At 40.2% G+C, this 26,970-nt stretch overlaps 2 protein-coding genes across 3 annotated transcripts; one reads left to right on the top strand and one right to left on the bottom strand.

The window, feature by feature from the left end:
• The first annotated feature begins 208 nt into the window (after positions 1–208).
• Positions 209–18,886, top strand: PSMD5 (proteasome 26S subunit, non-ATPase 5). Of its 2 annotated transcripts, none has more exons than XM_040631804.1 (10): positions 209–600; positions 6,621–6,801; positions 7,789–7,902; positions 8,339–8,467; positions 10,267–10,376; positions 11,458–11,600; positions 12,486–12,677; positions 15,185–15,294; positions 15,674–15,814; positions 18,079–18,886. In XM_040631804.1, the coding sequence occupies exons 1-10, from the start codon at positions 428–430 to the stop codon at positions 18,334–18,336; spliced, it is 1,551 nt and encodes a 516-aa protein (XP_040487738.1). In that variant the 5' UTR covers positions 209–427; the 3' UTR covers positions 18,337–18,886. The 2 variants fall into 2 exon arrangements, with proteins under 2 accessions (XP_040487738.1, XP_008697173.2); XM_008698951.2 differs by having other exon boundaries at positions 212–600; positions 6,657–6,801.
• A 3,346-nt stretch (positions 18,887–22,232) lies between these two features.
• On the bottom strand, positions 22,233–24,991 carry B3GALT9 (beta-1,3-galactosyltransferase 9). The gene is made up of 2 exons (XM_008698952.2): positions 24,986–24,991; positions 22,233–23,578 (listed from the first exon to the last, which is right to left on the bottom strand). Exons 1-2 carry the CDS (start codon positions 24,989–24,991, stop codon positions 22,475–22,477), a joined length of 1,110 nt encoding a protein of 369 aa, XP_008697174.2. The 3' UTR covers positions 22,233–22,474.
• Positions 24,992–26,970: the final 1,979 nt, after the last annotated feature.

The raw sequence follows: 26,970 nt of genomic DNA, 5'->3' as shown, positions 1-26,970 counted from the left end.
CAGCCTGGCTTTAGGGCCGGGAGGCCGCCCGCGGGGCCGTTTAACCTTCTGTGGGTCCTCATTGTCACCACTCCGCTTGCCGGGCATCTGCCGCGTCTTCGCTCTCTAAGGGAAATACGCAAGCCGACCGGAAAGTCGGCCTCCGCGACCCACCGAACGGCGCCCACGATGACGCCCGGCCGCGACCCCGCAACCACCGGCGACAGTTGGCCCGGCCCCTGACGGCCCCCGTCTCGCGAGGCTTGGCGGCCCCCGAGCGCGCGCGTTGCCCGCCGGCCCCACATTGCTATTGGTGCGGCCGGGGCAGCTCGCAGTCCCGGCCGAAACCCCGGGAAAGGAGACTGCGCCCCGCAGATCTCGCGAGGTTCGGAGCGGCGCGCCGGGATCCCGCACCCGCAGCCCCGCGAGCCCCGGCGGGAGGGGCGCGATGGCGGTCCAGGCGCTGGCGCTGCTGAGGGAGGTATCGCGACTGGAAGCGCCGCTGGAGGAGCTGCGCGCGCTTCATTCGGTGCTGCAGACCGTGCCGCTCAGCGAGCTCCGCGAGCAGGCGGCAGAACTGCGCCTCGGCCCGCTTTTCTCCCTGCTCAACGAGAACCACCGGTGAGACGACCCCAAGCTTGGAGACCAGGGTGGCTGCGAGGAGGGGAGGGGCTCTCCCCAGCCGCAGGGAGGATAAAGAAATCGCGGACACTTTAGCGGGAGGGACCGTGGGTCGGGAGGCCAGATAGGGCGCTCAAGTCCAGCGTTAGTTGTGTGCCCCTGGCCGTCGCCCGGCCTCACTGCCTTTCATCCTTGAAATAGGAATTGGAGAGGGAAAGCGAGGTTGCCCACCTAGAAGGAAGCTCCGCAATCGTGTGTACGGGTCTTGACTTTTTTCTCTTAAGAAGGGGTCCTATCCTGGCAATTTGGCAAGATCCATCCACATTTTAAATTAACCTATCTTTGATCCTTAGGCATTGAACAGGCAGGTATGCTCGCACTCAAAATGTCCTATATAGAGAGAGAGATGCATGGCAGAAGGTGACAGCAAAAAAACTAGAAACAACCCAAATAGCCATTAAAAGGGGTTGGAAATAAATAATGATACATTACTGTGTAACCCTGTGCAGCTGGTAGAAAAATTGAGGTCGATCTATATATGTGGACATGGAAAAACCTCTATGTTGTTGAATGGAAAAGGAAAATTATGTGAGTTTATGATCCCATTATGTGTAACGTTTTTAAGGATTTCAATCGCCCGCCCCCACCCCCAGTACACAGACTAGTATAACACTGAGAATATCCGAAAGATACAGTAGAAACTATTAATACATAAGTGGGACTTAGGATGGCAACTTTTTCATTTTATGCACATATGTACTGTTTGATTAAAAAACACTTTATATTTGATCATTCGATAATTTAAAACAGTTTACAAATGTTTGTGATCCAGAAATGTAAAAGTGACCCTTCTACTTGAAAAGGTAAAAAATCACTGGATCAATCCTGGGTGATTTCAGGGGGCTTTCTTGGCAATCTCCTTCTGAGAGTCCTCCCTTTTTTATACATGTTGCACTTCATTAAATCCATTAGTTAACATTATCCGGTTCTGCCTATGAAATATCTCTTTTCTGTCCCTCATTTTCTCCCTCTTGCTATGTCTCTTGCATGAGTCTGACTCACTACCTTTAAGCTTCCTTGTCCAGCATGTTCTTCCCACACAGGAACCACAGTTAACTTCTTGGGTCATTTGTCTCAAATCTTTTCCATGGTTTCCCATTGTCTGCAGTGTGAAATCATGACTTCTTTTTCTGGCATTTGGGCCCTTACAGTATATTTCCATCCTACTTTTCCAGCCTCATCTTTTCCCTCCACTCCTCTACAATATTTCATCTGCTTCAGCTATCATGTGGCACCATTTACTTTCCCTTGAGCATGACTTGGCACTTTCCTAACTTTGTTCTTGCCAGTCCTTCTAACTGAAATGCCCTCCCTCTCTCCAAATTCTTTCCATTCCTGAAAGCCCAGGTAAAGTGCTGTCACCTGCAAAAAGTCTCACTTGGCCACTCCAGCTTCAAGTGAATGGTCCTCAGATCTCCTGAGAGACATTATCATCATTTCTGTTAATGCTACTTGACACTGTTGCATTATATTATAGTTCTTTATGTGTTTACTTCTAGTTTGAAAATTCTTTGAATGCACGGGATGTATTTTGTGCATCTCGGCATCCCTCTTAGGGTGTAGCACATAGTACAATATATGCCAGATAAATGACCAGACTCATAAATTTTAAAGAGGCCACCTAGTCCAACTGCTTTATATCATGGATGAAGAAAATTTCAAATATCATACTACAAGTTAACACCAGAGATACAGTAGGGATCTATTGCTGTTGGTGCGGCCGGGGCAACTTGCAGTCCCGGCCAAAACCCCGGGAAGGGAGGCTGTGCCCGCAGATCTCGCAAGGCTGATCAAATGAAATGCATGGGAGTTTGAAGAATAAGGTCCGTGGGGGATGTGTTTTGCCTAATGAAGGAGCAGTGCTCTAGAAACAATTTTAATGGAAATTTTAAAACAGGGTAATTCAGAATCGCTTCTCGGCCTTTTGGCTAAGATCAAGTGCAGGGTAATTCAGGACTACATAGTAGATACCAGTTGCATTTTGTGGGAATAATTCTTCTGCAGATAGTAGATTGGCAGTCTCTAGATCTATTTCTTTTATCCTGGCAAAACCACCCAGGTTGCTAGATATTGGTTCAGAGTCTGATTTAATAGATGTAAATCTAGAATCTTGACAGGAGTTTTTGTGATAGAATGTAAGTCCTAAGATTATTGCTTTACAACGTGGAGACTGATAGTAGATTAACTCTTTGGCTTTTTGGTATAAAGGGCCACATGTGACCTAAAATTTATGCACTATACAGCTTAACCTATGGCTGCTTGTAAAAAAAAAAAAAAAAAAGCTTTATTGAGATGTAGTTTGCATAAAATAAACTCCGCATAATAAAATATGCAATTTGAGGGGCACCTGGGTGGCTCAGTCGGTTAAGCGTCTGCCTTCAGCTCAGGTCCTGATCCCAGGGTCCTAGGATCAAGCCCCACATCGGGCTCCTTGCTCAACAGGGAGCCTGCTTCTCCCTCTCCTGCCGCTCCTCCTGCTTGTGCTCTCTTGCTCTCTGTCAAATAAATAAAATCTTTAAAAAAAAATATGCAATTTGGGGTGCCTGGGTGGCTCAGTTGGTTAAGCGTCTGCCTTCAGGTCAGGTCATGACCCCAGGGTCCTGGGATCGAGTCCCATGTCGGGCTCCCTGCTCAGCGGGAAGTCTGCTTCTCCCTCTGCCTCTGCCTGCCGCTCCGCCTGCTTGTGCTGTTTCTCTGTCTGTCAAATAAATAAATAAAATCTTTAAAAAATATATGCAATTTGACAAGTATTGACATATGTATACACCCACGAAATGATTGCCACAGTTAGGATAGCAAAGATATGCCTTACCCCCAGAAGTTTCCTTGCGCCTCTTTGTAATCCCTTTCCACCTCAGCCAGGCAGCCACCAATCACTATAGATGAGTTTGCCTTTTTTTTAAAAAAAGAGGTTTTTTATTTATATTTTATATATATATATGTATATATGTATGTATATATTTATATATGTATATATGTATAATATATATATGTATATATATATACATATATATATACATATATATATACATACATATATATATATATATGTATATATATATATATATGGAATCCCACAGTATGTACTCTGATTTCTCCCACTCCTCATAATTATTTTAAACTCATCCGTGTGGTGTGGATGAATACTTCATTCCTTTTTATTGCTGAGTAGTAGTTGCTTGTATGGATGTACCGCATTTCTTTATCAGTTTGCCTGCTGGTGAACACTTGAGCTGTCTTCAGTTTGACTATATTACAAATAATACTGCTTTGAACATTTGTGTACAATTCCTTACATAGACATATTCTTTTCTCTCTGAGTTAATACCTAGGAGTGAAATGGCTGGATCGTATGGTGGGTGTTTAACTTTTGAAGAAACTGCCAAACTGTTTTCCAAAGTAATTGTACCATTTTCCGTTCCCACCGACAGTGTATGAGAGATTATAGGCCTAAATATAAAACCTAAAACTATAAAACTTCTAGAAGAAAACCTAGGAAAGAATTTTTATGACCTTGGGTTGAACAAAGATTTCTTTGGTGTGACACCAAAAGCATGATCCATAGAAGGAAAAATTGATAAATTGGTTTCATCAAAATTAAATACTCTGCTCTTCAAAGGTCACAGTTAAGAGAATAAAGAGGCAAGTCACAAATGGAGAAAAGTCTTTGCAAAGAATATATCTGATAAAGGACTTGTATTCAGAATACATAAAGAACTCTCAAAATTCAGTAACAAGAAAAGTATTCAATTTAAAAATGGGCAAAATATTTGAACAAGAAGATATATGGATGGCAAATAAACACATGAAAAGATACTTAATATCATTAGTCATTAGGGAAATGCAAATTGAAATTACAATAATAAAGCAATTCAAGTATCTACCAGCAGATGAACGGATAGACAAAGTGTGGATACATACAGTGGAGTATTATTCAGCGTTAAAAAGGAAGGAACTTCTGACACATGTTACAACATGAGGAAACTTGGAGACACCATTCTAAGTGAAATAAACCAGTCACAAAAGGACAGTATTGTATGATTCCAATTAGATGAGGCACCAAGGGTAGTCACGTTTATAGAGAGAGAAAGTAGAATGGTGGTTCCTGGGGGCTCCGGGGAGGGGAGAATGGGAAGTTAGCATTTAATAGATACAGAGTTTGGGGCACCCGGGTGGCTCAGTTGGTTAAGCATCTGCCTTTGGCTCAGGTCATGAATCGGGTCCTGGGATGAAGCCCTGCATTGGGCTTCCTGCTCAGTTTCTCCCTTTCCCTTGCCTTCTGCCCCTACCCCCCACTCGCTCTCTCTCAAATAAATAAATGGATCTTTAGAAAAAATAGATACAGAGTTTTCCATTTGGGAAGATGAAAAACTTCTAGAGATGGTTGATGGTGACGGTTGCACAATAATGTGAATGAACTTTCATGCACAGAACTGTACATTAAAAAATGATTAAAATGGTAAATGCTGTGGTATATACAGTCACAATTTTTTAAAAAGGAAAAGAAACCCATATCCATTAACAGTCCCTCGTCTCCCTTCCTCCTCTCTATCCCTCCCCCAGCCCCTGACATCCAGGAATCTGCCTTCTGCCTCTATAGGTTTGTCTGTTCCAGACATTCATATAAATGGAATCATCATCAAAAGGATGCTTTTTATATCTGGCTTCTTTCACTTAGCATAATATTTCCACACTTCATCCATGTTGTATAATATTCCATTGGATGGATAAAACCGGGTTGTGTTTAATTGATGTGCGTTTGGGTTGTTTCTATTACTATGAACATCACATACAAATTCTTGTGTGGACATATGGTTTCAGTTATCTTGGGTATAATAAACATTCTTGATTATTCCCTTAGGTGCAGTTATACAAAGTGGAATCCCTAAGTTAAAAAAGTTGTGTTCATTTTTAAGCCTTTTTCTATGTATTGCTTAATCAACTTTTAGAAAAGTGGTATCAGTTTAATTGTATACTCCTATTAACAGTATGAGTACTGGGCTATTTACTTGCACTGCCCATTAAGAGAAAAGGAAGTTATTCTTGAAACATCTTCTGTATCCACAACTGGTAGTCATCAAGTTCTGATTCATTTACCTCTTTCATTGCTCCTGAATCTTTTCCCTCTTCTCCATCCCTCCTTACTACTCCCCCGTTTCACTCCCTCATCACCTGCCTTCCAACTGAAAAACTCTATATATACTTCATGGCTTGCCATTGCCTTCTGGAAAAAGTCTGAATTCCATAGCAAAAAAGACCCATCAGAATCTGGCTTCTGTGCATCTTTTCTGTTTCATTTCTCCCCATTCGTACCTCCCCTCTTACCTTCTCCCCACTTCTCTCCCATTCTTACCCCAGTGATATGGAGTTCCTTATACTTCCTTGAACATATAACACTGCCTCATTCCTCTGTGCTCCTTCATGTGTTCTACCTGGAACTCCTTTGTCCTCCTAGATAATTCCCACTTTTTCTTAAAATTTAGCTCAGCTATTACCCCTCTGGGAGGACTTCCTGGTCTCCATGTTCTTTTTTGAGCTCCCGTAGCTTCCAACCCTAACCTCTAACATTTATGCATCTGATTATAGTTGCCTTTCTGTTCTTCTGTATTTTCCATTAGACTGACCTCATTGAGGCTACAGAATATATATTCTTCTTTGTAGCCACAGCACAGGCATGGCACATAATAGGTACTTAGTAAACGTTTAATAAATTAGTAGAAGTTAGTATTTTTTTAAAGATTTTTATGTATTTATTTGAGAGAGAAGGAGAAATAGCAGGGGTAGGGGGAGAGAAAAGCAGGCTCCCCAGGGAGCAGGGAGCCCGACATGGGGCTCGATCCCAGGACCCAGGGATCATGACATGCACCACCCAGGTGCCCCCAAAGTTAGTATTTTGAAGGGTGAAGATCTCATTGAACCAGGATTCAGATCTTAATAGGTTGTTACTTTGTACTTGGCAGGACACAAACTAATGAGATCTGTGACGTCTCCTTTAGGGAACAGACCACTTTGTGTGTATCCATTCTGGAGAGATTGCTCCAAGCTATGGAGCCAGTTCATGTGGCCCGGAACCTCGGGGCTGACCTTCAGAGGGGACTGACTCACCCCGATGATTCTGTAAAAATTCTCACTCTGTCCCAGGTATGAAGTTTTACTAGCATATAATAAAGGAACTGACATTTAGTGACCACTTGCTTTGGACCAGGCTCTGTGTTGGGTGCCAAAGACAGAGAGATAAAGAAAACATGATCTCTCTCTGTGCCTAGGAAGTATCTAGTCTGTTCTAGTGTGCATAGCTAACTATAACCAGGAGGATCCCAGCTAAAGTAATGAGTTCTAGTCAGTATTGTCTGAAATATTCGTTCATCAAATACTGACTGAATTCCTTTTTCAGGCCAGGCATTGTGCCATATAGTGTTAGAGCTACCAAGATAAATAAAGCCGATTTCTTTCCTTCAAGGAGCTCCTAATCTAGACAAAGTAATTGCCATATTAGGTCTTATAGTGGCATGAACAAAGTATTATTGTAAAGGCCACTAAACCAAGAAATTGAGACAGTAACTCTTAAAACCCTGGTAACCAAAATACCCTATTATTTGGGTGAAGAGCTGCTGCTGAGGATTATCTTGTTCAGATGTTAGGACCCAAGCAGTTAGTATTCAGTAGGCATTCAAGTACTGTTTTTCCTTTTCTCCTGTGGAAGTATTAATTCAACAGAAAAGGAGAAAGTATTGATTGATTCTCTGACCGTTTATGTGCTAGACACAGTGGTAGGTACTTTTCCTATTTAGTCTCCTTTAGTCGTCATAACTATCCTGCAATTAAGTATTGTGTTCTCATTTTACAGATAAGAAATTAGGTTCAAAGAAGTTAGTTAATTTGCCCAAGGGCAGTGTAGCTAAAAATTGATAGAACTAGAATTTGTATTGTCTTCTCTCACTGAAGTGTCTAACTCTTTACTGTTAATTTTTTTCTTTCTTTTCAATAATGTGACTATACCAGGAGTGTGTTCAGCTTTAATGAATTTGGGTCATTTTGAATTTTTTAATGGCTTGTCTTATAGCTGTAATCAGTAATTCCTAAGATAAATGCACACCAAGGGAGTTTCTGATTGCTTTTTTATTTCAGGTCGGAAAAATTGTTGAAAATTCTGATGCTGTTACTGAGATTCTAAATAATGCTGAATTACTAAAACAGATCGTTTATTGTATTGGTGGAGACAATCTGTCTGTAGCTAAAGCGGTGAGTCACCTAGAACCATCAGCTTAAACACACAGAGTATCCTAAAAAACAAAAGAAGGCCTTCTGGATTGAGAGGTGGAAGTTTAGGATGGATGATTTGTATAGTTGAATTCGTAACCTAATATAGATGGTATCAGATACATAAATGGTGTCAAATGAATACCAGTAAACCCCTTCTGTTTTCTAGAATACACATATCTAAATTATCCATCATGGAGCTTATATTAGGTTGCTTGATAAGAAATAAAATTTACATCATCTGTTTTCTAGAAGGAATACTATGTATCTTTTTCAGTTTTAAATAATGATAGCTAAAACATAGTGAATGCTCATTGTGCAAGATGCAGTCCGCACACTAATTTCACATCAATCTCATGAAGTAGATATTAATATTCTGCATTTTTATGATTCAAGAGGTATTTTCTTTCCTTATTAGGCCATTAAGTCCCTGTCGAGAATATCACTAACCCAAGCAGGACTGGAGGCTTTATTTGAAAGCAATCTGCTGGATGATTTGAAAAGGGTAATGAAAACAAACGACATTGTTCGATACAGGGTGTATGAGGTAAGACTAAAAGCATGAGTTTTTTGTTTTGTTTTTTTTTTTGGAGAGAGTGCACGCAAATGCAGGGAGTGGGCAGAGGGGAGAGAGAGGGAGGGAGAGGGAGAGAGAATCTTAAGCAGTCTCCACACTCAGCATGGAGCCCAACTCAGGGCTCGATCTCACAACTCTGAGATCATGACTTGAGCCGAAATCAAGAGTTGGACACTCAACCGACTGAGCCACCCAGGTGACCCTGAAAGCACACTTTCTGATGCCTACAATTCAGAATGCGGTAGAGCTTACACTGGAAGGCAAGATGGCTTGTTTACCGTGCACTTACTGAGCAGATAGTCTGTGTTAGGCCCTATATTAGATGCTGGGGATATGAGGGTGACCTCCCAGCCTAGTGTGTGAGACAGTCCTATAAAAAATATTTACAGTGCACTCCATAAAGTGCTACAATAGAGGAGATAATGTTAAAACTAGACTTTGGAATAGTTATAGTGGTAAGATGAAGAAATGACTCTCATTTGCACGGGCTTTGTACTTAGCATTGTGCTAAATCGCCACATAACTTGTCTTCAGTTTTTACGGTAAACCCTGTACTTGATGGTCATTAACCTCACTGTTGATGGAGTAGCTGACCCAGGCCGTACAGTTAATAGGCTGCATATTCAAAATGGAACCCTTGTTCTAATTCCCTGTTCAAAACACGTTTTTACTTTGCATGTCCCAGTACCATGCTATCCTGGCTTCCCTTCTGCCTCTCTAGCTGTTTCTTCTCAGTCTCCTGGCTCATTATCCTCTACTGAATTTTTTGAATTGTTGTAGTTCATGAAGGTGAATTCCCAAACCCTGTCCTCACTGTATATTCATTTCTAGGCAGTTTTACTCATCGTATGATCTCAGTTCCTGTCTATCTGGGATGACTCCATAAACCTCCAACCCAGGCCTCTCGTCTGAGCTCAGACCCTCATGTCCAGCTGCTTACTCACTGTTCTCCCTTTGGACCTATGTATTCTAGGCCCCTCACACTCAGGCTCAACCCAAACTCCTAAGCTTCCTTACCCAGCCCATGCTCCAACCAAAAATAGCAGCAACACATTGGCCCTGTATCCTAGTCAGCATGGTTGGGTATTAGACCTTGGGCTCGTTCTCTGTGAGGCCTTGTTCTCCCTGCCACACATCCATGAGATCATCCTGCTTTATCAGTTTTACTTAAACCATGCACTTCTCTTCCCTGTTATAGCCACCACCACCCTAGTCTAAACTACCAGTATCTCTCGCCTGGACTACTGTATTTCCATCCAGACTGGTCTCTTCTCATCCATTTTTGACACCACTAGTCTGTTTTCAGATGTGGTCAGGATGATCTTTATAAAATTCAGATCTGGTTCTGTCATTCCTCTGCTTAAAATCCTTCAGTGTCCTATATCTCTCCATAAGCCCTCAGGACAACCTTGTGGAATGAGTACGTGAATGACCGACTGATAGAATGTATGAATGAATGAATGATTTTTAGCAATCTTTTTGCTGATTCAGCCTTCGTACCCTGATTAATGAATTGATGATTTCTTAAAAAACAAAACAAAACAAAAAAAAACCCCACAGATACAATCAGATATAATGGAATATTTCTGTGCCAAAGTAATTTTTACATGTTCATTGACGTTTTTCTACTTATGGAGATAAATAATGGATTTTTTTTAAAAATTCAGTTATATAAAGTGCCTAGTCCTGTGTTTAATTTAAAATGAGATCTAACAGATTTGGGACTGTTTTGACCTTTTTGCTTTTTCTGTTTTTTTTTTTTCTTTCAGTTAATTGTGGAGATTTCTTCTGTTTCACCAGAATCTTTAACCTACTGTACCACCAGTGGATTGGTAACCCAGCTCCTCAGAGAGCTGACTGGGGAGGATGTGCTGGTCAGGTATGTTGGCTGAGAGAGCTCTTAAAGCAAAATGTCTTTTTTTTGGAGGCATGGGAAACAGCCTTGGGACTTAAGAGTGATCTTCCCTATGAGACCCTGGGCCTGGGTTGCAATCTCTTGACTGCTGTCCTAAAGAAAGGGCCTTTAGAAATTACTCAAGTTATATTGTGACAGTATACTAGAATGTAGCCGAGCCCCCCCCCCATCAACCATGACAATTCAACTACTTTAGATTAACCGTATTCCCTGTCCTTAGGCATGTGTGTTTTTGCAATCACATAACTGCCATTTTGTATTAATAGATTATCCTACACATTTTATGGCGTTGTTAAATAAAAGCACTATGGCATGATAGAAGAAACATGGGCTTTTGGGGCGCCTGGGTGGCTCAGTCGTTAAGCGTCTGCCTTCGGCTCAGAGCTTGATCCTGGCATTCTGGGATCAAGCCACGCATCACGCTCCTCTGCTGGGAGCCTGCTTCTTCCTCTCCCACTCCCCCTGCTTGTGTTACAAAGAATTTTTATCAATTCTTAAAATACGTGGAAATGGCATTATAATTGTGTGAGAAAATGTTCATGTTTTTTAGAGATGCATACCAAATTATGCAGGGAAAAATGGCTAGATGAGTAGAATTTGCTTTAAAATAATTCAGCAAAAATGGAAGAAAGAAGATGAAAAACAAAATCTTGTCAAAACCGTATGTAAGGCAAAATCTTGAGAGCTGTGCAATCAGGATTATGGGTACATCGGGGCTTACTGCACTGATCTCTTTACTTTCGTATATGCATGACATTTCAAAATAAAAATTAAAAAAAATTCTTTAGGAAGCAGCTCTGTTACAGTGGAAATAGTAATGGGCCTCAACTCAGAAGATCAAAATTTAAGTCTAAACTCTACCTTGTAATAACAATGTGATTCTGAACAAATCACTGCAATTTTCTCATCCTTGTGTCCTCATCTGAAAAGTAGAGCCAGGATTACTGACCTTTCAGATTAAAACAATTAAGTAAGATAGCCTATAAAAGCAATGTATAAACTATGTTATATGCTATATAAACTATGCAAAATCTTGGCATTTCAGAGCCACCTGTATAGAAATGGTGACATCACTGGCATATACTCATCATGGACGACAGTACCTTGCTCAAGAAGGAGTAATTGATCAGATTTCTAATATAATTGTTGGGGCAGATTCAGACCCTTTCTCTAGTTTCTATTTGCCAGGTAAGAAATACTGATTTCTGTGAAAATGATGGTGTATGTTTTTTCTGAGTTATCTCTGACAGGAGAGGCCAGGGATTATTTTTTCTTTAGAGCAGATTCCCTTTAGATTATACCCACAGTCCCTTAATGAGGTGGAATCTGTTGTCCTGGGAGCCGTGCATTATTGATTCTGATTTTCTGGAAATACCATTGCTGTTTAGAGCATTAGGATAGTTTCTTTCAAATGTCAGTCAAAAGCAACATAAATAAAAATACTACTAATGACATTTATAGTGTATTTCACAGATTCAGCAAATCTCTGGTGGAGTCTTTATCTAACATAGGATCTACTCAGCCATGCTGTTCTAGGACATGGCTAATTAGTTTTTCTTGAGCACTTGCAGGAATTGGAAATGTATTCCTTCCTTAGGTAGCCTAGCTTACTTCATCGATGAACATCTCTGTTTAAAAATTTCTTGGGGCGCCTGGCTGCCTCAGTCAGTAGGACATGTGACTCTTGATCTTAGAATCGTAAGTTCAGGCCCCACATTAGGCATAGAGGTTATTAAAAAAAAAAAAATTATTCGAACAATCACTCCAAACTTGTTTTCCTATAGTTTGTATCCAGTGGTCCTTGTTCTTTGCTCTTCCTCTTGCATATGACAGTGCTTCAGTATTTAAATCCAGCTCCATTGACACCCTGGGGTTTCTGTTCTCAGCACCACACATTACAGGTCCTTCGGTATCTCCTTATGGGCTGTCTGGTTGCCGGTCAACCAAGTACAGTACTATAACCATTCTCCCCTTCCTGGCCAGTAGTTCATTACGGCCCCTATGAAAACATAAGGCCCACAATTTATGTGGTCTTCCTCCTCTATTAACGTATGTTTTTGGAAATACCTTTAGGATTTGTGAAGTTTTTTGGAAACCTGGCTATCATGGATAGTCCTCAACAGATCTGTGAGCGTTATCCTATCTTTGTGGAAAAAGTCTTTGAAATGACTGAAAGTCAGGACCCCACCATGATTGGTGTAGCAGTGGACACAATTGGAATCCTGGGATCGAATGTTGAAGGAAAACAAGTTTTACAAAAAACAGGTTGGTATGCCTTATTTTGGCTTTCTTTAGGAATATCTTCATTTTTTTTTTAATTAAAGATTTTATTTATTTATTCGACAGAGATAGAGACAGCCAGCGAGAGAGGAAGCACAAGCAGGGGGAGTGGGAGAGGAAGAAGCAGGCTCATAGCGGAGGAGCCTGATGTGGGGCTCGATCCCATAACGCCGGGATCACGCCTTGAGCCGAAGGCAGACGCTTAACCGCTGTGCCACCCAGGCGCCCCGGTATCTTCATTTTTGACAAGGATTCAGTATATAAGCTCACTTGCTGGCGCATTAACTACATTGTAGAAACTGCTCTTGGAGACGGCAGTCTTCTTACTGTGACCTTGGACTCATCCCAGAAAGTCTCATAATTATTATCGAATTTTTGTTTATTTATCTTTTACTTGGCTAGACCAAGCACTGTGTCCCCTCTGCACCCTCCTTGATGGTATTCCTGGTCCAGAGACTGTGGCCTGGAGTCAGAAAGACCTGGGTTCATGTCCCAGTTCCAACACTGACTTTGCTTTTTGAACTTCATATCCTCATTTCATTGCTATAGGCCCTCTTTTCCTCATTCATTCATAAAACGGGTAAACAACTGCTTCTGGGGATTGTGAATATTTAATGAAAACACACGTTTGTTTTATATTTGTAATGTCCAAGAAGAAAAAGAAACAAAAATTTGTTGCGAATTTTATGTTAAGAATGATACTTTTACGGCGCATTCATGAGTATCTTAAAACACTCCTGAATTCTTTTTTTTTTTTTTTTTAAGATTTTATTTATTTGACAGAGATAGAGACAGCCAGCGAGAGAGAGAACACAAGCAGGGGGAGTGGGAGAGGAAGAAGCAGGCTCATAGCGGAGGAGCCTGATGTGGGGCTCGATCCCATAACACGGGGATCATGCCCTGAGCCAAAGGCAGACACTTAACCGCTGTGCCACCCAGGTGCCCCAACACTCCTGAATTCTATACAAAAAATAATGTGGTCACTATTAAAACCTTGATGAAATATATCTTGAATTGAAAATTAGTATGCTGTTGTGTATCACAACTAGTATCCTTGTTATATATACTTTTCCTAAGTGCTTTTACCTATGACATGTAATCCTTTTACAGTCCTGCAAAGAACATACTATGGCATTCTCATTTTATAGATAAGGTAGCTGAAACTCAGGGAAGTTAAGAATATTTTTAAGATCACACAGACCGTGGGTCATCTCGTACTCAAATCCAAGTCCTTTGATTCCAAAACCTCTGCAGTTTGGCTTATATAGATATGCTGTATTGCATATGAATGTGTGTTTTAGGCCTGTCACTTGGTCTCTTCCACTATGTGTTTAATTTTTGTGTTTGTTTAGGTTGATAGAGGTCATAGTATATGAAAGCATACTTTAAAGTGAACATCGTTCACTTCATACCCATCAGGATGGCTATTATGACAAAAAAAAGACAGAAAATAACAAGTGTTGACAAGGATGTAGAGAAATTGGGACCATGGTACATATTTGTTGGGAATTTAAAATGGTACAGCTGCTGTGGAAAACATTATGGTGGTTGGTTCCTCAAAAAATTATACATAGAGGGGTGCTTGGGTGACTCAGTTGGTTGAGTGACTGACTCTTGGTTTCAGCTCAGATCATGATCTCAGGATCCTGAGATTGAGCCCCACATTGGTCTCTGCACTCAGCATGGAGTCTGCTTGAGATTCTTTTGCCTTCTCTTCCCCTCCCCCTCTGCTCCTCCCCCCGGCTTGTGTGCATTCTCTCTCTCTCTCAAATAAATAAATAGGTAAAATCTTTTTTAAAAAAGTATACCATATGGTCCAGCAAATACACTTCTAGATATACACCCAAGGGAATTTAAAGAGGTATTTGTACACCTGTATTCATAACAGCATTATTCATAATAGCCAAGAATACAGAAACAATCCAAAATGTTCATTGATGGACAAATGGATAAACAAAATGTGTATACAATACAGTGAAATATCCAATCTTAAAAAGGACTGAGGGGCACCTGGGTGGCTCAGTGGTTAAATGTCTGACTCTTGCTCTCAATTCCGGTCTTGATCTCAGGGTCATGAGTTCAGGCCCCATGTTGGGCTCCACGCTCGGCGTGGACCAGTCGGAACAAAAAAAAGGAATGAAATTCTCATACATGCTATAACATGTAGGGACCTTGAAGACATTATGCTAAGTACAATAAGCCAGACTCAAAAGGACAAGTATTATATGATTCTGCTTATATGAGGTACTTAGAGTAGTCAAATACACAGAGACAGAAAGTAAAATACTGGTTATCAGGGTAGGGGATGGGGGAGATGGGGAGTTACTGTTTAATGGTTTGAAATGAAGAAGTTCTGGAGATGGATAGTGATGATGGTTTCACAACAATATGAATGTACTTAATGTCACTGAGCTGTATACTTAAAAATGGTTAAAATGATAAATTTTATATTAACTTTACCACAATAAAAAATATTTTGTTATCCTTCAAAGGAACTCGCTTTGAGCGCTTGCTCATGAAAATAGGATATCAAGCAAAGAATGCTTCGACGGAGCTCAAAATTAGGTGTTTGGATGCAATTTCATCTATTTTTTATATATCGGTAAGTAAATTGGGAAATTAATGAAGGACAGTGGGATATGTTTGGGAGAATAAATCTGTATAAGTCAACATAATACTGGTTAACTTAATGTAAATGTTACTCAACTTTTAGTAAAAGAAGATAACCCTCACTATATTACTGGTGACATTTTTTAAGTTAAAGTGGAGGCATCGAGGTTAGAACTGGAGAGAGAGGACCCTAGAGCTTGCCTAATCAACCCGATCAGGAAAACAAAAAACAACTGGGGAAGTCTGAGCTGGGTTTGGGAAAGTATACTCCAGACTTAGCAGAGATCACGTAGCAAACTGAGGACAGTGTGCCATCAGACCCAGGCTTCCTGACTTCCAAAGGCTTGAGATTTTCCCTTTCTGTCCTGTAGCCTGAGCAGCAGACTGATGACCTCCTGCGGATGACAGAATCCTGGTTTTCTTCTTTATCCCGGGATCCACTGGAGCTCTTCCGTGGCATAAGTAATCAACCCTTCCCTGAACTGCACTGCGCTGCCTTAAAAGTGTTCACGGTAAGCATCCTCTTCTTTTTCACGGGTCCTTCTGGGATGAAGCTAGTTCAGCATGTGAGTGCTTAGAGTGAGCCAGTGCCTCTGCCATGCCCTGGAATATACCAGTGCGTAGTGCAGGTTCTGCCCTATGCTATTAGTGCAGACTAATGAGGGAGACAGATGCGTAAACAGATTGTTTCAGTTAAAGATATTAGATATTGTGGCAGAGGTTTGGACAGGATTCTATGGGATCACAGAATTAATTCCAGATTCCTTATCTGCCATCAAGCCAGCCCTCTACTGACCCAGCCCTAGTCTTCCTGAGCCTTACTTCCTGCCATTCCCCTTCTGGTACTTAATGCTCTAGTGATACCAAACTGCTTCATATCTCTGGACCTTTATGTGCCCTTTACATTCAACACTGTTCCCCAGCTTTGCTTGTTAACCTCTTACTCATTCTTAAAGGACTAGCTCAGGTATGTCTTCAGCAAGCTTTGCCCAGACCCACAAGGTTGAGTTAAGCAGTGTCAGTTCTCATAAAAGCTGCTTATTTATTATTTTAGAATTTGGAAAACATTGCAAAGTAGGAATTTTTGAAATCACTTAAAGTTAGACCTGTTTCGTGTATTTCCTTTTAGTGTTAGTATTTATTTACTTTTTTTTTGGTGAAAAAAAATGTTTTAAGATTTTATTTAAGAGAGAGCACATGCACGAGTGGGGGAGGGGCAAAAGGAGAGGGAGAAGCAGACTCCCTGCTGAGCAAGGAGCCTGATGCAGGACTTGATCCCAGGACCCTGAGATCATGACCTGAGCCAAAGACAGACACTTAACCAACTAAGCCACCCAGGCATGCTTTGGTGAAACATTTCAGACAGCAGTAATACTTTCCAATCTCTGCCAACCCCTTCCCCTTCCTCCCTCTCTGGATTTAATCACTGTCATGCATTCATGGTTTCCAAGCCTATGCATGATTTTATATTTTTACTACATATGTGTGTATCTTAAAACAAATTACGATATTTTGCATATTCTTAAACTTTGTAAATGGTATCATGCTGTTCATATCCTTCTTTTCTCGTCAACATTATGTTTCTAAGGTTTGTGTATATTAAAAGTGGCAATTAGAAAGTCTTTATTTCAGGGGCACCTGGATGGCTCAGTTGGTTAAGTGTCTGACTTTTGATTTCAGCTCAGGTCATGATCTTAGGGTTGTGAGTTTGAGCCCCAATTGAGCTCTGCAGTCAGTGTGGAGTCTGCTTGAGAGTCTCTCTCTCCCTCTGCCCCTCCCTGACTTGCACTCTCTAAATAAATAAAGTCTTAAAAAAAAAAAGTCATTATTTCATTGTATAGCCACAGTGAATCATTCTCCTATCTATGAAGATTTCAGTATTTGTCTATTACAAATGGTACTACAATGAACATTCTCAAAAATATTATCTTGTGCACACATATGAGAGTTTCTTCAGGGTAGTCTTTTCTTCTCTAGTTTTTGTTTTTATTTTTCCACTGTTGTAATCATGCCATGTATATAATTTGGATCTACTTTTTTAATATCATAGATTTACCTATTCTTTATAAACATTATTCTTAATGTTTATTTTTTCTTGCTATATATCATAATTTACTTACCATCCCCCCACTATTAGATATTTATAACTCACACTATAATAAACATCTTTGTATACAAAACTTTTTAACATTTAGATTCTTTTTTTTAAAGAATTTATTTATTTATTTATTTGAGAGAGATAACGTGCATGAGTGGGCGGAGGAGCTGAGGGAGAGGGACAAGCATACTCCACGCTGAACAAGAGACCAGCATGGGGCTTGATCTCATGACCCTGAGATCATGACCTGAGCCAAAATCAGGAGTCAGGTGCTTAACTGACTGAGCCATCCAGGCGCCCCTAGATTATTTTCTTAACTTAGATTTTCAGAAGGGAATTTATTTAGGCAAAAAGTATCATTTTTTTAAAGATTTGTTTTTATTTACTTGAGAGAGAGTGTGAGTGGGGGGAGGGTCAGAGGGAGAGAGAGAATCTCAAGCAGACTCCCTGCTGAGTGTGGAGCCCAACATGGGGCTCAATCCCAGGACCCTGAGATCATGACCGGAGCTGAAATCAAGAGTCAGGCGCTTAACCGACTGAGCCACCCAGGTAACCCAAAAAGTAACATTTTTAAGGTTCATTTTGCCCAATTTTTTTTCTAAGGATTGTGCTCTCCGAGTAACACATTTAACTTCTTAAGGCTCAGAGGAGTTGTGATCTTTCTGCTTTCCATTTCAGGCCATCGCAAATCAACCCTGGGCTCAGAAACTTATGTTTAATAGTCCAGGGTTTGTGGAGTATGTGATGGACCGGTCTGTGGAGCATGACAAAGCTTCAAAAGATGCCAAATATGAACTGGTGAAAGCACTTGCCAATTCCAAGACAATTGCCGAAATCTTTGGGAACCCAAATTATTTGAGGCTCAGAACTTACCTGAGTGAAGGTCCATACTATGTGAAACCTATTTCCACAACAGCCGTGGAAGGAGCTGAATGATTTCCTCTAGAGTCTAGACCGTTTTTGACCAAAACTCCTAAGGCATTTGACTTCACCTGTATTTTACAAAAGAGGCTTCCCTTCCCCCAGAATTATCATGGAGTGTCTAACGTAATTATATCACTACATCTGTGGTGTTTCTGCATGGAAACACGGTGTGCAAACAGGAAAGCAGGCAAACTTGGTCTTAATTGCACCGGGTGTTTTTCAGATTCTTCTGACTGCCTTAATCTTTCCAAGATGGAGGTTTTGTTCTCCCAGAAAATTTTCGTGGAATTACTCACTGTCTTATTTAAAATTCGCTTCAAATAGAATGGAACCAAATTGTTTCTGAATTCTTTTTACCACCTTTTTTTTTTCTTTTTGGTCCTTTTCGCCTTTCTGATTCCACTTTCAATGTCTCAGATATAAATATTCTTTGAAAAACAATATGGAATCTTGAAATTATGTTCTCCATGCTAAGAATAAATACTTTTAATAAGGTGTCTTTGGATTTTTTGTTACCATTGTATTCCTTTGGAAAATGAACAATAAATCTTTTTAAAATGTTTCTAATGTTCTTTGCTATTTTTGTTGTTTATCATTGAATTTTACTGTGTTGTGGTTTGTGGTTTGGAAGGAGTGCTACATGCTAAAGCAGAAAGATTCCCCAAAATCTTGTTTTACTTATTTGTGGATCATCATTGTTGAGGGTTTTGCTTTTAATCTTTCAGATCCATCAATTCAGAGAGAGAGACACTGACTCCTAATAACCAGAGTCAGATGGCAGGACACTGTATATAAACCAGGATGCCACCACATTGATTAACAGAGGATGCACTTTCTTTTCATTGACAAAAAAAATGTTCCCACCTGTTTCCTTTGCCCTGCTTTCTAGCCGGAAAAGCACTCTGCACACCACTCACCAGTCAGACGTTTCGGCATGAGTGTGCTATCAGAGTGTGATTCAGAAGAATCCAGAGGTAGGTCTCTTTTAAGCCATGGTGATGTTGATAAACCATTCCCGCTCTGTAACAAAATGGTTCTCAAGTGCCTGGAATTCTCTTGTCCCAGATGGGTCATCTCATTTCTACCATCTCTGATATTTTGTTTGTTTGTTTGTTTCCATACTGATCATTTCTCCACAGCTAATACCACTAATTAGGCTACAGCCAAGTCTTTGCTGGCCTGAGAAACATTCTATTTCTAAGATGACTTTTGTTTAATCTCATCCATGATGTTGATTTTATTCATTTAATATCAGAGTTCAGAGAGTTGCCTTCTCTCCTATGTGTGGCCTACACACTCATTCTGATTTTGCATCTGTGACTTCTTTTTTCTAAGATTAAATAAGATTTGCAAATTATTATTTTATTTTGCATTTAATCAATAAACACTATTAACTGCTCATTATGCTTGGCATTGGGAAGAGTGTTAGACATTGTCCTAAGTGCTAAGTTCATCTCGTTTACATTTTTACATCTGTATTTCACTGATGAAGAAACCCAGGCACAGAGAAACTAAGTAGCTTATCTCAAAAACACCCAGGTAGCAAGCGACTAATAGTGGAGGAAAAGAGAAACTAATTTCTGTTAGAAATAGAACATTAGTGTATAGTAAGTACAATAATAGAGAAAAACAGGAAACACCTACCCTAGACTTGAAGGAAGGTTCTCCAGAGAAGGAAACACCTGAATCTTGAAGAACCAGTAGGAGAGAGTCAAGTAAAAAATAACAGAGAGTAGCAGGGCAAGCAGAGGCCCAGACATGAAAACAAGAAACATTTGGGGAACTACAAGGCAATATGACCAAACCCTGGAACTTAAAAGGGGAAAGTTACAAAATTCCTTATCATTATTACTAATAGGAGCTACTATTTCTGACAAATTGTACACTCCAGAGCTAGAATGTTCACCTGGCTTCCTGGTGGCTAGTCAGATGTGTTACTTGATTATATTTTGAAGATAATAGCAAACAAATGTTTGTTAAGCATTGTTCTAAAAGTTTTTCAGGGGCACCTGGGTGGCTCAGTTAGTGAAGCATCCAACTCTTGATTTCAGCTCAGGTCATGATCTCAGGGTTGTGAGATTAAGCCCGGAGTCAGGCTCTTTGCTCAGCAGGGAGTCTGCTTGTCCCTCTCCCTCTGCTTCTCCCCGACCCCCAAAAATAAATAAATAACTTTTCATCTATTAACTCATGTTGCTATCCTTCCTCTCCCAGGAATAAAATACTGCTATTACCCTGTTTACACCTGAGGCCAAGGCACAGCACAATTAAGGACCTTGCACAAGATCACATAGCAAGTAAGTGGAGCCAAGATTTGAACCTAGGCTGTTTAACTCAGAACATACGTTTTTAAATGCTGCCTCATCCTTTTATTGGATGTGTACTAGGGGCCAAATCCAATGCTAAATGCTTGACATATCTCATTTCGTCCACAAGTCCTATAAGATTGATTTTGTACATAAACTGAGGCTCAGTATATTTTAGTAATATATCAAAAAATATGATCTAATAAGTGTCATGGCAGGGATGTGCAAAGTGTATTACTTTGGGGACACCTAAAATCCCAAGAACCCCAGGATGGGAGCTATTGATCTAGTGCTTAGTCTTTATACAAGAGAAATCAGAAAGTGTGTTGTAAGTTGAATTGTGTCCCCCAAAAAAGATAATGTTGAAATCCTAACCCCTGATTCCTAATGTGACCTTATTTTGAAATAGTTTTTGCTGATGTAATCAAAGTAGGATGGGGTCATTTGGGTGCCAGTCCAATGACTGGTGTCCTTAGAGCAGGAACATTTGGACACAGCACAGAGGGAAGATTACGTGAAGTCACAGACACACAGGAGAAGGCATGTGTGAAGATGGAGACAGATTAAAGTGATCTGTCTGCAGGCCAAAGAATGCTAAGGATGGCTCCCCACCACCAAACCTAGAAAAGATAAGCAAGGAGTCTACCTTCTATAGGCTTCAGAGAGAGCAGGGTCCTTGGGACGCCTGGGTGGCTCAGTCATTAAGCGTCTGCCTTCAGCTCGGCATGATCCCGGCGTTCTGGGATTGATCCCCACATCAGGCTCTTCCACTGGGAGCCTGCTTCTTCCTCTCCCACTCCCCCTGCTTGTGTTCCATCTCTCTCTGGCTGTCTCTCTCTCTCTCTCTGTCAAATAAATAAATAAAATCTTTAAAAAAAGAGAGAGAGAGAGCAGGGTCCCGCCAACACCTTGATTTCAGACATCTAGTCTCCAGAACTTTGAGCATATACATTTCTGTTCTTTTAGTTCACTCAATTTGTGGTACATTCTTACAGCATTCCTAGGAAATTAATGGAGAGTATACACATAACATGAAACGTGAATTTGTTGCATCCCATCTGTAAAGCAGTGTCTAACTAGGACTTGAAGAAAATTGCTTTACAAAGAGTTAGAGATCCAAATCTTTGGTATGGTTTAAGTTAACATATACTAGGTGGTTAATACTTTCAAGTTAAGTGTATAATTCCACCACCCGATTACTAAAATATTTGCTTACATCCAAGATGAAAACTTGTTAACACATTCCTGAGTGTTTTCCTTGAATTCTGAGCATTCCCCAAAATCAATCACCTTTGTTATTGCCAAGTCATGACAGTTCCACAGAATATGATGTTTACAAATTCACTAACTGTAAAGAGAAACAAGACTTCTGGTTATAATTAAATTTAATGTTCTCTCATTTCTGGATTTATGTTGTTTTTTTAAAGATTTATTTATTTATTTTAGAGAGAGAAACAGAGAGACAGAGCAGCAGGGAGGGGCAGAGGGAAAAGGAGAAAGATTCTTAAATCAAGCAGACTCCACACCGAGTGCAGAGCCCGTGTGGGGTTTGATCTCACGACAGTGAGATCATGACCTGATCCGAAAATAAGAGTCGGACGCTTAACTGACTGTGCCACCCAGGTGCCCAAAAAGGTTTTATTTTTAAAAGAATCATGCTCTATCAACTTAAATTTCATAAAATGAGATCTCAATATGATGTCGTACATCACAGCACTAATAACATTTTGCAACTTGCTAAGAGAAACTATACAAACACAAGGAAGGAGGGATGCTTTCTATAACAAGGTATGAGTTAATTTAAAAAGAACACATTTATAAGAAAAAGCAAAAAAAAAAAAAAAGTCCTAATCACCAAAATACATGCCATTGTTTTTTATGGTACTCATGTGAAAACGTTTAAAGCTGTCAAGGTATGTCAGAAGTTTGCAGGAAATGAGCCCGTAGTAAGTCTCAAACAGGGTACATTCTTTCCCACTGTTAATTTCCTTCCATGCCAGGGACATTTCAGCATCTGTAGTTTCTGAGGACGTAAAAATGAACTTATAGCAACATCTGTTGTATCTGATGTGCTTTTTCCCAGAAAACCTTGAACTGTGGATGGGTATAAGGCCAATGGACTTGGCACAAATCCCTACAAACACATCAGCNNNAACCATAATGGGTACTTCTTTAAAAACCACATACATCATCCGAGCCACTTCTTGGGACATAATAAAGGCCTCACCACTGCAGTAATCTGGGTAGTACTTTTCTGGGTACTCGCTAAAAGGGACAAATTCTTGACTATTGGGGTCTCTGTTGGGTGTATCCTGATGGATAACTCTTCCTACATAGGTATCCTCAAGGTGTTCTTTCAGATTGAGAAGATAGTCTACCAAGCTTGGTAGGTTGACAAACATCTCTTCATCAACCTTGAGAATGAATAGGGCATTAGGGCAGAAAGTCACAGCCCACTGCATCATTGTGATGATCTTCAGGGTTTGGTTCTCAGTGCTGTCCAAGAAGATTCCTTCAATTATATCATTATTTTTATGGGACTCTTTGTCTATCTCTTGCTGAGTAGTTACCAAAACAGGCATTCCCAAAGCAAACATCGTGAGAACGTGGTGCCCTTGGACACTGGTCACGTTACCCCAGGTTTTCCTGATGAGGTCTCTCCTTGTTCCATTTCCTGGGCTACTGAAGATAAGAGAGAGTAAAAATATGTTCTTCCCTTTACACAACTCCGACTGGCTCAGGATATAATACTTGGAAAGATTACTTCTTAGGGGTTCCACGTTCAATTTTCTTGCCTTATCCTTTATTTCGAGAACTTTCATATCTACATAAGGCAAAGCATGCAGAAAGTATTCTTCCACAAAATCAGCCCCAAAAAGCAAGGCATGGAATAGGATAACATTAAATAGAATGAAACACCACTGGTGAGTCCGGATCCTGCAGAATGTCACCTAAATAAGAAGAAAACACATGTTCATTCAAACTTCATCTCCATTCTTGTTTTTGCCCCCACTGAATGCTATAAGTACTTCTTAGAGCACTTTGAGTACACTATTTTAGGGATTTCTGATTTATTTTTGTTATATGTCTCTCCGACTAGATCGTGGCCCCTTGGACAGGTGGCATCATGCCTCTCTCCTCCAGTGCTGCAGAGTTCGGTGTTCGGCACAAAGTAGAAACTGAATAAAATGTTAGTTGGTTGTTTTCTCCCTTGTTTGGATGGAAGCCTACTTACTTTATGCAAGGCACTGTGTTACACTCTGGAGAAGCAAAGAGGACTCAGACATAGACACATGGATACAAAGTAGCAAGCATTGTGCTAAAAACCTACAAGAAAATATATGATGTTCTTTCTGGAAGTGAAGCACTTGGATCAGTTTCTTCTCTAATTACAAAGGTCAAGGGAAAATTTTCCATGAAGTAGTTGCTTTTGTTGGCCAGTGAACAATGGGTACTATCAAACATTTACATCCTTCTAGTATGACTTTCCAATTTAATCTAATACTGAATTCTGACATTGTCTGTTTTGGCAATGTCCCCTAATCCATCTGACACATCTATCAATATGGGCAAATTCCCGCTATCTGCATAGCACCCCTTCGGAGAGCTAAGATGGACCTGTGCCAAATTTGCTCCACATCATCAGAGAAGATGGAAACTTTCCATCTGGAAGGGTAAATATAGTATTGTAACGTAACAGAGCAAGGAAACATTAAAGGAATTAAATTTCTACTGGAGCTTCGATTGACAAAGCCTCCCATAATAACAGTAACCTCTTACTGAGCACTTGCAGTGTGCCAGGCACTGTGCTAAGCACTTTACATGCCTTAATTCATTTAGTCCTGGTAATAACCCTTTTAGATAGGTTATCTTCAAAATTAAGGTAAGCATCCAAGTTTCGTAACTTGCTGAAGATCACTCAATGGTTAAGTACAAAAGGTAGGGCTATGATTTGAATTCAAGTCTGCGAAATTCCGAAGCTCACTCTTAACCACTGAGAATCCTCTCATCTTTTCCTTTTCTATGTCTACTAAATTGGAAAAGAACAACAAAACAAAACGAATTATATGTTCTTCCCTTTACACACCTCCGACTGGCTCAGGATGTAATACTTGGAAAGATTACTTCTTAGGGGTTCCACGTTCAATTTTCTTGCCTTATCCTTTATTTCGAGAACTTTCATATCTACATAAGGCAAAGCATGCAGAAAGTATTCTTCCACAAAATCAGCCCTGCAATTATAATCTGAACTCCTTTCCATTTTCTCAATGCTGATGATTTGCACATAGAAGAAACTTCAGCTTTTTCAAAGCCTGTTTTAATAAATATCAAATGCTTCAAAGATTTAAGAAACTTACCTGCATGTTGTCTGTGAGCAATTTCAGGGCTTTGGAAATTATTGAGTCCAGATGTCAAATGATGCCCAAATGTAGCTGAGCACCATTCCAGTCTAACAGCAATTGAAGTGAAGTACTTTGTGCCTGAGACTTTAAGGATAAAGTTTCTTCCTAATCAACCTGAGCTTTTGTCCCAGAATACCTGCTGGCTCCATAGGAAATCAAGTGCATATTATGTTACAGCTAGAGTGAATCCAGAACAAAGAACAAAGAACACAAGCCTGTTCAAACACTTCCAACCTGTGTACCTCTCAAAACTGACCCCTTGCCTTTATGCTGAATTCCTGGTGAAGTGTGGGAGTTGAAAAAGCAGTTCTCCTACATCACCCCTCCACTCATCATCACACAAGGAGAAATGTCATACAGTCCGTTTTGGAGTGCTCTCAAGGAACTAAACAATTGGAATAGTTCCTGCTCCCTGGTATATGCATGTGCAAGACATGTACTAAACATCAAGGAATACTTGTCATCCCTAATGGGTACATTTTTTTCTCCCCAAAGAAACATCATAGGTGAGGCTCGGCTTATGTCTCATCGGGAAGGATTTTGAACTCCTACTATAGGCTATGCAAGAACTTTACTAGATCAGTTATCTGTCACCCAGATTATCTCTCCAGGAATTTTTACCTCAAAATAGAAAGCAACATGTAGTCCATTTTAGCCAGAATTGAAGAAACTAAGCACTTAATGTCTGCCATTTTCCTAGGGCACGAATGTGTAGGAATTATTCCAAACACTGTTTCTACCAGCAAGTTGAAGAAAAGAAACAACATGCAGCATATTTTCATGTTCTTGTCACATAAGCAGTTGTACTGAGCATTCTGTTTTCAGGCAGGGCTATATTTCATCTTTGTCTTTTCACATGTTGATCTCCTGCCTGCCGTTCACAGCATTTTTTTTTTTTTTTGTAATTGGTTGGCTAGGAAAATCCCATTACATTCAAAGTTGGCTATGGTTTCTCAACCACTGTCATGCAATCTTGGAAATTTTTACAAAGTGGGAAAATCTAACCTAGAAAATGCAAGTGAAAGGAAATTTTTTATACATTCTAAGTTTAGCAATTAAATACATCTTGTATTTAATTAAACACAAATCCTATTTTGCAATTTTCATTTCTCAGAGCTATAAATTTTGTTCCCAGATCTCCTCTTGGCTTCAACTTAGACAGTGTGGTTGTTTGGTCCATGGGTAGGTCAAACAACATTATCTCCAGGCAGCTCCATCTGGGATTTTCAGTTTGAGTCATCAAACTCCTACCATGTTGGGGTTGAGACACATAGGGGTGCTTGGTTTCTTTAATTACCTTGGCACTGCCTTCCCTTTCATGGAGGTTATCTGATCTTAGTACCCATGTCTTCCTAAATTTTCTTATAATGTTGTCATCAGTCACTCTTTGGCTAGAGAGGCTTCCTGCTACCTACCAAATCAAATTTGCTCTCTTGAGACCTGACTCTCAAGACTTCTACCTCACATAGTCAAATTTTTATTTCCCATGTTTCAAGTACACCAGATGGACCCAGGATGCTTGGAGCCTTGGCCATTCTCTACCACTAACTGGATATGTGACTGTCGTATTGTCTATATAATGTGCTATATCTCTTGGACCAGTCTGTTCAACAAGGTAGCCGATAGCCACGTGTGGCTATTTAAATTTAAATTAATTAAAATTGTATTTCCTCAGTCATATTAGGCATTTTCAAGTGTTCAATAGTCACAAGAGGCTAGTGACTGCCCTATTAGACAGTGCAAATAGAAAATATCATTGCTGAAATTCTTATCAGATGGTTCTGGTATAAGATACGATTGTGTGCATGCAGTTTATGAGCTTTTACAGAGAGACAAGGAGAATTTATGCTCTGCAGGGGTCCTGGGGTGAAATCCTATGATAGCCAGCTAGTAAGACTCTGGGCAAGATAATTAAATCCCTTTTGACCTCGGTTTCCCCT

This window comes from Ursus maritimus, unplaced genomic scaffold, assembly GCF_017311325.1.
Source record: "Ursus maritimus isolate PB19 unplaced genomic scaffold, ASM1731132v1 scaffold_17, whole genome shotgun sequence".
NCBI lineage: Eukaryota > Metazoa > Chordata > Mammalia > Carnivora > Ursidae > Ursus > Ursus maritimus.
Note: the sequence above shows the minus strand (reverse complement) of the source record. Positions and strands in the feature narration are given on the sequence as shown.